Source organism: Pyrus communis, chromosome 13 (genome assembly GCF_041283825.1).
Source record: "Pyrus communis isolate YQ-2024b chromosome 13, ASM4128382v1, whole genome shotgun sequence".
NCBI lineage: Eukaryota > Viridiplantae > Streptophyta > Magnoliopsida > Rosales > Rosaceae > Pyrus > Pyrus communis.
Window position 1 is genome coordinate 29,000,202 of NC_142577.1, and position 12,857 is coordinate 29,013,058.

The window sequence follows — 12,857 nt, forward strand, 5'->3', positions numbered from 1 at the left end:
GTTTTTGTCAAGTACTGTTTTTATTTAATTTTAAATAAAATATTACAATAATCTCTGTTCGTACGATGTATGATGAACGAATATGATTAAATAATTATCAGAATCTTCACAAAGAGGATCGGAGAGGATCCTCATTCATAAATTCGTCACGTTTACGTTTTACCGGTGCTTCTAATTCCATTTATTTATTTTTTATTTGAATGATATTAAAAAAAATCAATAGAAACAACATTAAATTCATCTAATTATGAGAAGGAGAAACACAAAATTCTCAATGTAAAAATAAATGTCCTTAACTAGCGGTATTACAATCAACTTGCTAAACAATAAAACATTTTGATGTAGGTGCGCGAGTTTACTAGAATCTATATTTGAAATGCTAACTTTGTTACATGCAAATCATTGGTACGTTATGTAATTTTAATTCGGATACATACTAAACTACTAATACGTAGTTATGTACCAAATCGTTAGATACATTATGTAATTCTAATTCGTTTTTCATATTGGTACATTTCCATTTAGCGTGCATACAATTTAAAGTTGAAACACAAATTTTATTGGGTACGTTGGAGAGTGAAAAAAGAGAGGATAAAATTGATGACCCAGAAATTAGGTTCCGAAAATGATTGTAGAGCTGTATTAAATTAACCAATTAATTTTGAATTTTTTTTTTAAAATTTCTAATAGTTACGATAGAACAATACTTGGCTACTCAAAGATGAGTATAACTCATTTTCAAAATTTCTCAAAATTGTTCGTTCTCAATTTATAGAACTTCGTGAATAATCAAAACCATTCATATTATAAATCATCCTATAAAGATCATCTCCACAAAAAAAAATCAATTAAAATTAAGATTAATCATCAAACTGTTTATAACAAATGAATGACATTGGTAAAAGCATTACGAACCGTTTATGTATTTGCTACAATAGATTGACTAAACGACCTTAGTTTTAATTTATTTTTTCTAGAGATGATCTTTATTGTGTGGTTCATAATATGAACGGTTATGATATGTAATAATACCGTTCGTTCATAAAAAATAAAAATAAAAATACAGGTGAAAGCACCTTAATAAATTTTTTTTTAATATACATTAAATGCTGATATGTAAATAAATAAATTAATGCTTACGTTGACTCAGATTAAAGCACCTTAATTAAAAGCTTGAAAAGCGTAATTAAATATTAAAAAAAGCATAAATATTTAGTCTCAAAAGTTCTAAATTAAGCCACTTAATTTGAATTTCTCCTTGACTAAATTGGCCTCAATTGTGACAAACGTGAAAACTTTCTAGTGGGCCGCCCTACAAAGTCCAATCACTACCTGTCGCATTTCCGGAATTATGAAACGAATTTTTGACGTGCGATGTTTATCTTATCAATGCATTATTTTATTGATTGGGCTACTTTTTGGAAAAGAGATCATATGCGGATTCTTTGCATCAAATACGGTTAATTGTTAAATGAGAGATTATATTTATGCACTTCAAATTATTTCTCCTACATTTTTATAATTTTTTTTAATAGTTTCTACACACCACTAACACTTGATAAAAAAAACATTAAAAAATTAAAAACGTGTGAGGGAAGTAATTTAGGATGTGTAAATAAAATCCCCGTCTAAATTCAGGCCTTTGAAATTTAATCAAACGACTACAAACATGAGACTTCTTTAAAAATTATAATAACTTTAACCGTTAGATCAAATTTCAATGGTTCAGATTTGAGAATTTGATGGATTTGGTGAAAGAACGTGAGGCATTACTAGTTAACTGTTGGACATGATTAGTTATTGATACATAACACTTTACCGCACTGACAGAAAAATAATTACGTTAGTACGCTCCAAGTTCGATCTTTACTGATATTTCTTTTTTCTAATAATTAGTAATTTAACCAACTAACATTATTGTTTGTCAAAAAATATAAACTTCGATATTTCTTTAAGATATTTTTTTAGTGTGTCTGGAATACAAGTTAGTATACCATATGTTATTATACAAATAGTGAGATACTTGTCTTGAAAAATTAAGAACTTCAAAAATAAAATTTCACTCTACTTATATAATAAGGAGGTTTAACAAAACACTTCCGGTACTGTTCACTTTTAACAAAAAACCACATTTATACTTTTCCCTGGTACTATTCACTATACCTTTAAAAAAGATTTTTCATTAAAAATGAAGTTTTTTTAAACATTTCGTTAGTTTTCTTTACATAATAAAAAATGAACTTTTCATTAAAAGGAAAGTTTTTTTGAACATTTCATTAATTTTCTTTATATAATAAAAAAAAAACTTTTCATTAAAAGTGAAGTTTTTTTTAATTTTTCGTTAGTCTTCTTTATATAATAAGATATGATGTCCAACTAGTGTTGCGCACAATGAAAAAGTTCCAGAATGTTGCTTTCAATCAAAGTATTGTCCACAATCAAGATATGAATCATTGAGGTTGGCCAAGTGTCACTTAATCAAACCATAAAATACATGCTTTATTCAATCATGAAGTTTCCTATTATTACATGACTCTAATTTCAACAATTATCAAGCAGCACGCAACATTTTCTTGCGGAAGATGCAAGTTTGGTTTTTGGATATTAACTTGAAGAACAAGAGAACATGTAAGTCTTCAATCCCGTTTCCTCACAACAAGAACAGGACACTTAGCGTTATGTACGCAGTAATTGCTTACGCTTCCCAAAAAAGCCCTGTCCCAACAGAACATATCAATCAGAAAGCGATTTTCGCACTTCGTTTTAAGCCATCTACACACCAAACTGAATAAGAACGCACATACCTTTGGATACCTCCGCGACCGTGGCTGCCTAACACAAGCAACTGGATGTCGTGTTTCTCTACTGCTTCGCATATCACCACCTTCGGATCGCCTACCTCTGTCACTGTCTCTGCAACAATCTGCACAGTCGAAAACGAGGAATTTTGCGCAAAATCAGATGTAGTTTTAGGAAGGAAAAGAAAGGAACTTTGATTGTATTTGTACCCCATGTTTGGCACAAATTTCTTTAGCTCTCTCCAACAAAGCTAGCGCCACCTTCTTGTGGTTTTCAAGCAAAGATGTTACCAACTCAGCAGCTGCATAATGTATAGAGAAAAATCAGAAAACAACGGCTTGATCAAGCATACAATTACAAACCGGTAACTCCAACAAAATAGGTAGTGAGATTAAGATTTAGAGACCCTACGGGCAGCTCCGTAACTGGCAGCATAAGTGGAAGCGAAGTCAATGGGCTGTGCGGTGAAGACGACTAGCTGCGAACTCTGGATGGTGTCGCGCAGATTTTCGAGCGCCCAATTGAAGGCGTATAGGCTAAACTCGCTTTCGTCGATCGCCACCATCACCTTCTTCTTCTCCTCATGCTTTCCCTGCTCCTCCATCCTCTCTCTTTCTGTGTCTTTCACTCTCTTTCTTTGCAGGCAAGGCAAATCACATTTGTCTGTGCCTGCCTTGATGGTCATTTAAACTCAAGACAGCAGTAATGAGATGACTTGTCATTCCTGCGTGCCTGTTCCTAGCAAGTCCTAACTACGAGTCAAAACTACAAGCACACACTTGGTGTCCTAGTAATCCAACTACCTTGTTCGGAGGCTCGACCTAGTTGGTCACAATTCCAATCTTGCCCGGTTCTAGTCACCGAATGGGCTCAGATCCCATACTCACAGTTCAGAGTCACAGTGGCCCAATGCCTGTAAGGTGTTTGTTACGATTTATGTCCAGCCCGTCAAGATGCTTCAAGACCCACAATGGCCCAATGCCATAATGCGAGCAGCTGAGGAGCCAGTGAGCCTGACCTGTATGACAAAGTCATCTTCAATCGAAGGAGAGTCGAAGGGCTCCTTTTAGTCTTATAAGAAATTATATTTTAATGAACAGTGTTAGGCATATTTTATATCATCTCTAACCGAGGAGGTCAAGAGACTATAGGCCAAACATGTCGAGATGTAATTGGTTGTATAAATTTTAGATAGGATTCTTATCTACGTGACACTTCTTATCTCAGCTTTCAATGTTGTAGGAATGATGTAAGTATTTATAGGAAAAAAATTAGAATTGTTTTTTTAACTTGTCCAAAAAAAAAAATTCTAATTTCAACGGTAACCTGACGACATCATGACATTAGCTAGGGCTGAGCTGGAGGGCTGACAAAATGTCAAGCTTGACATTTTGGCGCTAAAGGGTTGGGCTAGAGGGTTGGCTGGAAATGGCCAGTCCGTTGGCTTGATTTGGGGGTTTGGGCTCGGTGGGACCCATAAGCCATTTGGCCTAGCCTTCGGTTGGAGATAATTCTTGTGTCATTCCGAACTATTTTTAACCCTATAACTCTTTGGCCGGGTCGGTTGGAGATGGCCTTATCTCCACTCTAGTTGCACGTACCATGTTAAGGGATACAAACATGCGTATCGATATCGTGGTAGAAAAATAAAATCTTAAAGATATCCAGACGTAATTGCTGAAGCATACTGTGAGAGGTGCGGGGAATGTGAGCCACAAATCGGACAATGCTAGTGCCTCGCCAATGCAGGCAACTGCATCAGCGCTAATGCCAAACCTTTCCAGAAGTTCATGACAACCTGATCAAATATTGAAGCACAACAACTCAGTTTGTTTAAAAAAATTGTAAAGATTGAAAAAAAGGAGTTATTAACGACACCGTATTGATCAAGTTCATAATCCCTGACTTTGAGCTCCACATCAAGGAGCTCACTCATTCTGTCAAGTCCAAAAAGGCCAAGTCTTTACTCTACATATTAAGAAACCCCTAGAAATTAGGTCCAATTGATAATCATTTTGCTTTTACAACGAAAAATAAAAGCTAAGAACGAAATGGTTATCAAACGAGTCCTTCAAATTCTAAAACTCTGACTGATTTTGGGCACTTTGTACAATTTGATCTCACACTCAACGAAACCATTACTAATTAATTTACAATGGTATAACATAGAGAATGCCGACAAATTAAACAAAGAAACTGAACGTTTTTAGGGAGTACCCTTCGAGACCTTTGAAATCGAATGCGAGAGCAGTGCAGCTCCTGACGGTGGGGAGTGATCGGAGACGTGGCCACTTCGTCGGGAAGGAAACTGACTGATGGCGGAGGTGGAGTGACGTCTGGATGACACGCGAGTAGGAGGGGAGGGTCACGTGGGTGGGGTCAGCAATTGAAAATGCCCGCAGGCCCTGGAACCGGAACATCTCTGCAGCTGCGCTCAATCAAAAGTGCCGGGCAGCGCTTGGAGGAGAGAGAGAGGTCCCGGTGGTTGCCTTGGGAGGTTTTGTTTGGATTCTTGGAGCCAAAACCCAAGCAATTTACATCACATTAGAAAGTAATAAAATGTTTTAGTCTGGCATGAAAAAAGTTTTGCGGCCCATTGGTCTATTCTTCTTGAAGTGAATTGGGCCATAGTTGAGATTGGATCCAAATACATGGAACGAATAAAGAATGAATAATAATTTTTAATTTTATTTTTTGTGTGAGTAGTAAGTTTAATTCGTTATTTGTAGAAGTGCTCCACGAATGATATAATTGGGACACTCACACAAGTTTTTTCCACCCACCAACTATAACTAGAGTCTAGAGTCCCTGAAACGTGCCCTTTTCGGGAGAGCAACTTACATGGAACGGGTTCACTGTCACGTAACGTCCTGATTTAATGATACATTTTCACTTGGAGAAAAATTTACACATAGTAATTTATTATTGGACAAAGAACGCCACATAATTGTGAACTCGTTCCATGTGAATCATGCACGATCCCAACGATCTATGTTTAGATAAATGTCCCAACAATCCAAGTTTAGGTAATGTCCCTTTGTTTACCTCAGTGGCCAATTAGGGGATTCATAGACAATGGTGTACTTTTCTATACTATACACCAGTCTCAGCTGCCTCTCTTTCAGCACTCAAAACCGCGTTGGGACATCAGTGCCCTTAATCTTAAGGGTAAGCTTAGAAACCCACATATATATCCACACGACAGATGACTCTTTCAAATCAAGTTATATATCAATGAAGCTGTCTTCAAATCATGCATGATCTATATAATTACCACTTTGATCTGTCTCAACCTTTCCTATCTTATTATTTTTGGTTCATTTATATGGTACAAGATTCGTTTGCACCCTACACAAATATATAAGCATGAAAAATTAATATTTTATTGTATATATTATGGGATCCATGGAAGCTAGAGAAGATGGCATTGATCGTCGTCTTGTGCTTCATTGTCTCCACATGTACATGTAGGGCTTAGGAGCATGGGATCTGAAGAAGATTGAGCGTGCTCTCACTTCTCAAATAGGCCATGTTGCGTTGTTGTAGTGAGGAAGTCCTCCATACCCTTCTGATCTTACTACCATCTCTTGTACCTCCGGATATGCAGTACTTGTCCCCTGCAACATTCCACATTGCTCGCTTTTATCACTTTCATCTTTTAAAAGCTCATTAACAACCTTAAATATTTGATACGGAAAATGATTTATGCACACTCCTATTTATTTAATTTCATGAATTCTCCATTGTTTTTTTTTTTTTCGATTAAAAAATAAAAAGTAAATAGGAATGTGCACGAGAAGAAAGAATGAATCTGAAAAACATTTCCGTATATTGATTATAGTCTATACAAATTCATAATTTAATGTGGATACACACACACACGTATATTTGTGTAAGCGTGTAAATGCATACCTGCTGCTGTTGCATTGCGTCCACAGCATCCACACCTGGTGTATTGAAATCATAATACGCACTTGCTGCAGAAAGTTTCATTGACAGAAACTTGGAAACCACCAATACAAAGCACTTTGTTAATATTCTATTGGACATATATGATCACTGATCCATGATTATGTAAGAAATCTCCATGATATGATATGATTAATTATTTAAGATATGACTCACCTCAATTTGGTTCTGCAGTGACTGAACGTAACTGCAAACCACATCCAGCATTACTGCCATTCCCATTGTCTGCAAATTAATTAAACCATAAAAAAAGAGCAACGACATCAGTAAAATTTTCAAAGGAAAATAATCATTCATTTCTTTCGTAGATGATTCAAATTAAGCGACAAGAAGTTAATCAAATTATGCATACCTTGTAGCAGCCTGGAACCAGATTTTGCAGGCATCTCAGCCTCTCGTTTATTTTCTCTCTTCTTAGCTAATAATACCATGCATGTTAAGCAAATGCGTGAGACCAACATCCCGTCAATATATAATTTCACTTCCGTGTAAACAGTATAGTTATCAGAATATTATGGATTTTAGCTATTTAATTAAGTCAAGATAATTAAGCTAAATGTGCTTCAAAATCTGGCCTTGAAAACTAACAAGAGAATTATTACTGGTAACATAATGCAATTTAAAAAGAAGTGATATATTTATACCCTTTCTGCCAAACTGTGGCTATCAGTGGCTTGGCCTCTCTTAGCTCTCACATGAATTACTTCTTTTAGTTTCTCTCCATCCTTTTCACTATTCTTTCTCTTTCTTCCTCCTAACGACTGCCAAGAATCACCAATCGCGCATTTCAATAACAAAAGAAAACGAATCTCAGAAAATCAATCTAGCCAGAAATTAAGTATACATGCATGATCAATCCCATGGTCAATTAACCAGACGACATATATAAGCTAGCTAGCTCTCCAACAAGCAACTATATAATTTTGTATGCAATAATACGCACGTGCCTTTCCTTTTCCGGTTTCTTGGCGAAAATCTCCATTCATGAGATGAGCTGTGGAACGAGCAACTAAGACGTCGTCATGATTTGGATCATCAGAAATTTGAGAAAAGCTTTGAATGTGTTGAGTGAAGTTGATAGGGAGCTGATGATCATCAGGTTGTGGCTGATGATAATCATCGGTAGTAAGGGAGGTGTCATTGCCCGAGAGAGCCATGATTTCATGATGAATATTGGTGCCAAGACTAGTCTCCAAATCACAGAGATTGTCTATGAGTTCCATCTTCCAAACTTCGAGTCGTTTGTCTACACAGAAAATTGCCGTTTTGCATGCCTTTAGAGACAGACCAATCGAGTTTATAGAAACTTCAGTCCAAAAGCAAATTAGCTATACTACAGATTTTCATTTCAGTTATAAGTTGACTTTGTATCCCAACTTCTATATCCTTTTTTTATTCCAAAAAAAAAAGTTTAAATATATCCACGTCCAGTACACGGGACCATACACTGGTGTTTTTTAGCAAGATAAAATTCTAAACTTACTTTAATTTATAAAGAAGAAAATTCAAACTTGATCAGTGAAAATAAAGCAGGTTCATTGTCCTGATGTGTGTGGTATCGTATGTGTGAGGTGAGACCATATAACCGGTTTGGGTTTGAATTATGTAAATTTGGTATTTGATTTGGTGTGATTAGCTTTGTTTGTTTTCAATTTTTGTTCTTGATGGGAACATATATCTTCCCCTTATGGATAATGATGATGTTACCACAAATGGCATATATAGGGTTTCCACTTCAACTCCATTCAATAAAAGGTTGTAAAACCAAATATAAAGACTGACCTTAATTGGAGCGCTCACAATCTAAAGAATCATTACAAATGTTGACTATAAACTTTCTAAATTTGGAGAGCTTCATTTCTTTATCAGAGCACTCGATATTTCAAATCCACGTCGATAACAAGCGATTTTTCAGTGTGTTCGAAACACAAAGTGGAACACCACACGTCTTATACAATTGGAGGAACACTTTGAGGAAAAAAAAAAAAAACTTTCCTCTAATTGTATAATAACAATGTGGTGTTCTACCTTTCGAACACACTGAAAAATCTCTCATTGGTAACCCATACCGACTCATTGACAACCCCCCATCCCCCTCGAAATCCCAACTTATAACAATATGTCATGCATATATGCATTCCTTGCTTGTCAAGTTAATTGGCATCTTCTGCCTTTTGATTTTCAACCCTAGCTAGAATAGCATGCTAATTAGATTACAGTTGTACTAAGTATCGTTTAAAAGTCAATCTTCACCAAACAAGCCTTTGATTCTTGACTTAATGTGTATTTTGTAGTGTAGCTAATCTTTGACTTTGAATTAGGATCCATACATTCTATGCCGAACTTTTATTTCTTAAATGGTGGAAGCAGAAGAGGGTTTAGGGTTTAGATATTGAACGATAACTTTGCCATCATATAAGGGTGAAAAAGAGACTGTCAACATCCTCGTCCAAATTATTTTGAAGGTACATCACAAATGACCTGTTACTGACCTTAACTTGTTTAGACCTTGATTTCATCCAACATATATTCATTGTATTATATTGTTGTCAATGTGATTTGGGTTGATTAGTCAGAATAATGTGTTTGTTTTCTTGCATTTAAGTTCAAGTGTATCAGAATTTTCTTTTGTCGAACAATATAAACCAGTTCGGTGTTGCTATGTATATAAGTAAACTTTTAGTCTTTCTTCTTATACCAGTTCAGCGTACTTCAATATCATTAGTAACCCAAATCAGTAGGCGGGCAGTGTTTTTGGTGTTCTCCTTTGGTAAAAATTAATGGAGGTCTTTTTTAAGTTCATAACTAATGTCCATATCCGGCTGCACGTATGATGATGTACTAGATTTACGTGAGAATCTTAGTTCATGGAGGAAAGTGATAGGCGAATGCCATATGATTATGGAATGACAAGCCATAAATTCAAAGTTGTATGAAATTTATTTCACTAACAATGACATAATCATGGGATTATACAAGAACCATATCACCTTGTTATTAACTCTTGGTGGCTAAGAGGTTTGCAAGTGGTTTAGAGTATTTACGACTACATTTGAGGTTCTTTGTTCGGTTCTCATTACTCCGATCATATTATGAATATAAATTCATAGGTGCAAAGTAGCTTACAAGTAGTTATAAACATTATCATTATCTTCGAGATTTTGTATCTCAGGTACTTGATAATACGGACTAGGATTGGACTTTCCTAGGCCCAAATGATGTTGATTTTTATTTTTAATTTAATCCACTCTTTCCGGGCCGAACAACACGCAACGGGCCCAAATATTAACTCGGTCCAAACGGCAGGCCGGCTCAACCTCGCAGCAGTTGAAGAATCCGACCAAATTCATAAAATAAAAATACACAAATGACACAGCAAATACCACCAACACCTTTCCTCATTTTTCAACCCTGACCTGGAACAAATATACTATTTATATTTCTAAATACATAAGTGCTTGCGACATCTGAAATTTAATTAAAATCTTCTCTCTTTTAAGATTTAAGATTAAGATATTGTAATTTACAACATGTTTACTTACTAAACATAAAAATTAGAATTATTTTAATTTTCTCGGTGTTCACTAAAATATATAAAGCCGAAAAAGCGTAAATAAATCTTGAAATTCATAATCTATAAGTAAAAAATGAGATTAGCTAGAGGGTGGGACGACTAGTTGATTCGATTCCCATTGCTTACTTTCCTTATTCCTAAATTCTCCAATTCTCTCTCTCATTGAACTTAGCCTTTACAAATAGGTCGTAAGTGTATCATATGTTCCACTCCATCTATGACTTATGTTTATGCTCTGCGTCAATTGTCACCCTCAACCCACACATTCCAAGTACATTCCACTACTAGTAACACCGAAGCTTTTTTATAAATTGCATGCGGACATGCTAGACTGTCTAATTGTAAAGGAGTTGCGTTGAATTGAGTGATCTGTCTATCTAAAATCTACAAAATAGGTGGTTTAACGTCAATAATCACATAATTTGGACAGGACGTCCATAGCACTCTCTCATATTCTCAGCCACAGATCCACAGATCCACAGCTCCAGCCTAGGGTACACCCACCCGAACAAGGGTCACCACATAAACACGCGTGCCTTGTATCGATATATATCAAGATCAAGTCTATCTCACATGATGAGTTGTTGCTAGTTATCTTTTTACTCCAATCTTTTTTTACATGATTCAGAAATAGATAAGATGACAAGAGCATCTCCTCCCACAATAGAGAGCAATTCGACTAAATTTGGAAAAAAATTATCCTCAAATAATCGATTCTCTCATGTTCTGATATGTGATATCAAATATACCTGGCTTTTGCATCTATTCAAAACTTTAAGCCCCCATATATGGTCCCCCTCTCCTCTCCATTGGCCACCTCCCCCACTTTGAAACCTCCCCATGTCACTTCATTCTTTCTTCTTCTCACCACTTTTTCTACAATCCAGCTAGTTTCATGTATAAAACAAATCAACGTTTGTGAAAATAGGTCAAATTGGATATGTAATTATTGGAATCATTGTTGGAGACTCAAATGGTGGATATGCAAGAATTATATGCTGGTGAAGGGAGGGCCCCAATTGGTAGGAAAAAAAGAGTTATCCTGCACTTGGAAGAAGAAGTATAAAAAAGAATAAATATAGTGATAATTTGATTCTTCGTCAAGATTATCACGATGATTAAACGACTTCCAATTTTATTAACGTTTTTGCATAGATATTCTTTAGGTTGTGATTAAAAATTGAACAAATTTGTTTGTGATACGTGCACAATGAAAATTGTGTAATCACAACCAAGTAGATAATGAGAAGTGCAATGGTGTGCACCTAAGTGTCATTCTTTTATTGTTAGGACAATACTTGTGTTCACACCATGGGCCACATGCGTGTCCACTCAATTGTGCTTTACGTAATTCATGGTAAAAATATCATGATTGAAAACATTTGTCTTCTTAATTATCATTCACAGATCATCTTTTCAAAATCAGTCAAATTGAAGATGATATTGTCATTGATATGTATCAAATACATGATTGGTTTAGCACGATGATGTTAATTGTTACCAAAATTGAGAGTTGTTTGATACATATGAGTGACTTAACAATCTCTAATTAATTTGATTGAGTTTTTACAAAGTTGATCTTTAAACGATGACTAAGAAAACGAGTGATTTCAGTTTATAATATTTGTATAATAAAAATACCCTAATTACAATTAAGTGGACTAGAAGGTATGGTTGCACGTATTTTCATTTATTAGTTGGCTAGGCGAGTGATAATTTTTTATCAAAACAAATAGTACCACGTTCAAAAGAACAAACGCATTTTTTGGTGCTTGAATGAGGCATCATTATATTCCAACCACACACACACTGTCAATGTCATACAAAGTTGAATACTTTGAATCACGCTTCAATGCAGCCCAACGCAGAAGACGCCATTTTCCACATCTGGTTTTGTATTTTTGCAGTTCTGTATCTGCGTAAATATATTTTGTCCAGTCAATCACGTTTCTTGTATAAGGAGGGGTCGAATCCAGATGGGCAACAAACACAAACGAAACGAAGCTAGCTATCCCCTGAAGAAAAGAAACCCTACTACATTTCACTATCGAGAAGCTCACTAATCTTCTCTTTCTTTAGTTCATACCTAATTATTCAAAGGTTTTTTAGCCAAAATGGTCATGAGATTTGCATAACGCATCACTTTGGTCCTTAAGATTGAAAATCAATAAAAATGGTTTCTGAAATTATCCACCATCCATTATTTTGGTCATTCCGTTAAAAACTCAGTTAAGTGTCCCGGAACTCTTGACCGGAAGTTTGGACAATTTTCAAAGCTTCGTAACTCAATCGTTTCTTAACCAAATTCGACCCATAATATATCAAAATGAAGATAGGAAAGTGTACAACAAGATTAACCTACTTGGAAGCCTAATGGTTGCCGAAGATAGTCGGAAAATAGTCTGATAGGTGACTGGTCTGCGGGAAAACTGAAAAACTAGCCGGAAACTGGGTAAACTTTCAACGTTCATAACTTCTTCAATACTCAACGAAATCGGGTGATTCAAAAACAAAA

The 12,857-nt window shown here is 35.5% G+C and overlaps 3 protein-coding genes across 3 annotated transcripts; all 3 read right to left on the reverse strand.

Moving 5' to 3' along the window:
* Positions 1 to 2,474: 2,474 nt before the first annotated feature.
* Positions 2,475 to 3,506, reverse strand: LOC137737440 (Adenine nucleotide alpha hydrolases-like superfamily protein). The gene is made up of 4 exons (XM_068476911.2): positions 3,211 to 3,506; positions 3,009 to 3,100; positions 2,805 to 2,923; positions 2,475 to 2,715 (listed from the first exon to the last, which is right to left on the reverse strand). The coding sequence occupies exons 1-4, from the start codon at positions 3,482 to 3,484 to the stop codon at positions 2,637 to 2,639; spliced, it is 564 nt and encodes a 187-aa protein (XP_068333012.2). The 5' UTR covers positions 3,485 to 3,506; the 3' UTR covers positions 2,475 to 2,636.
* A 251-nt stretch (positions 3,507 to 3,757) lies between these two features.
* LOC137736363 (acyl-acyl carrier protein thioesterase TE3, chloroplastic-like) lies at positions 3,758 to 5,281 on the reverse strand. Its single transcript, XM_088683475.1, has 5 exons — positions 5,017 to 5,281; positions 4,642 to 4,736; positions 4,488 to 4,603; positions 4,375 to 4,386; positions 3,758 to 3,829 (listed from the first exon to the last, which is right to left on the reverse strand). The coding sequence occupies exons 1-5, from the start codon at positions 5,217 to 5,219 to the stop codon at positions 3,758 to 3,760; spliced, it is 498 nt and encodes a 165-aa protein (XP_088539601.1). The 5' UTR covers positions 5,220 to 5,281.
* Positions 5,282 to 6,083: 802 nt separating this feature from the next.
* LOC137736449 (transcription factor BEE 3-like) lies at positions 6,084 to 8,104 on the reverse strand. Its single transcript, XM_068475715.2, has 6 exons — positions 7,716 to 8,104; positions 7,413 to 7,529; positions 7,121 to 7,186; positions 6,925 to 6,993; positions 6,712 to 6,801; positions 6,084 to 6,416 (listed from the first exon to the last, which is right to left on the reverse strand). Exons 1-6 carry the CDS (start codon positions 7,989 to 7,991, stop codon positions 6,318 to 6,320), a joined length of 717 nt encoding a protein of 238 aa, XP_068331816.1. The 5' UTR covers positions 7,992 to 8,104; the 3' UTR covers positions 6,084 to 6,317.
* Between the last annotated feature and the right edge of the window lie 4,753 nt (positions 8,105 to 12,857).

Bases quoted from the DNA above. Each gene is read 5' to 3' on its own strand.
- LOC137737440 (XM_068476911.2), bottom strand. From the start codon at position 3,484: ATGACCATCAAGGCAGGCACAGACAAATGTGATTTGCCTTGCCTGCAA. The intron at 3,101-3,210 runs GTAGGGTCTCTA...TACATTATGCAG, and splicing joins TGCCAGTTACGGAGCTGCCC to CTGCTGAGTTGGTAACATCT. The intron at 2,924-3,008 runs GTACAAATACAA...TCGACTGTGCAG, and splicing joins AAATTTGTGCCAAACATGGG to ATTGTTGCAGAGACAGTGAC.
- LOC137736363 (XM_088683475.1), bottom strand. From the start codon at position 5,219: ATGTTCCGGTTCCAGGGCCTGCGGGCATTTTCAATTGCTGACCCCACC. The intron at 4,737-5,016 runs GTACTCCCTAAA...TGGACTTGACAG, and splicing joins GATTTCAAAGGTCTCGAAGG to AATGAGTGAGCTCCTTGATG. The intron at 4,604-4,641 runs TTTTTTTAAACA...GCTTCAATATTT, and splicing joins CTTTTTTTCAATCTTTACAA to GATCAGGTTGTCATGAACTT.
- LOC137736449 (XM_068475715.2), bottom strand. From the start codon at position 7,991: ATGGAACTCATAGACAATCTCTGTGATTTGGAGACTAGTCTTGGCACC. The intron at 6,802-6,924 runs GTGAGTCATATC...GTGGTTTCCAAG, and splicing joins CACTGCAGAACCAAATTGAG to TTTCTGTCAATGAAACTTTC. The intron at 6,417-6,711 runs GTATGCATTTAC...GGAATGTTGCAG, and splicing joins ACGCAATGCAACAGCAGCAG to GGGACAAGTACTGCATATCC.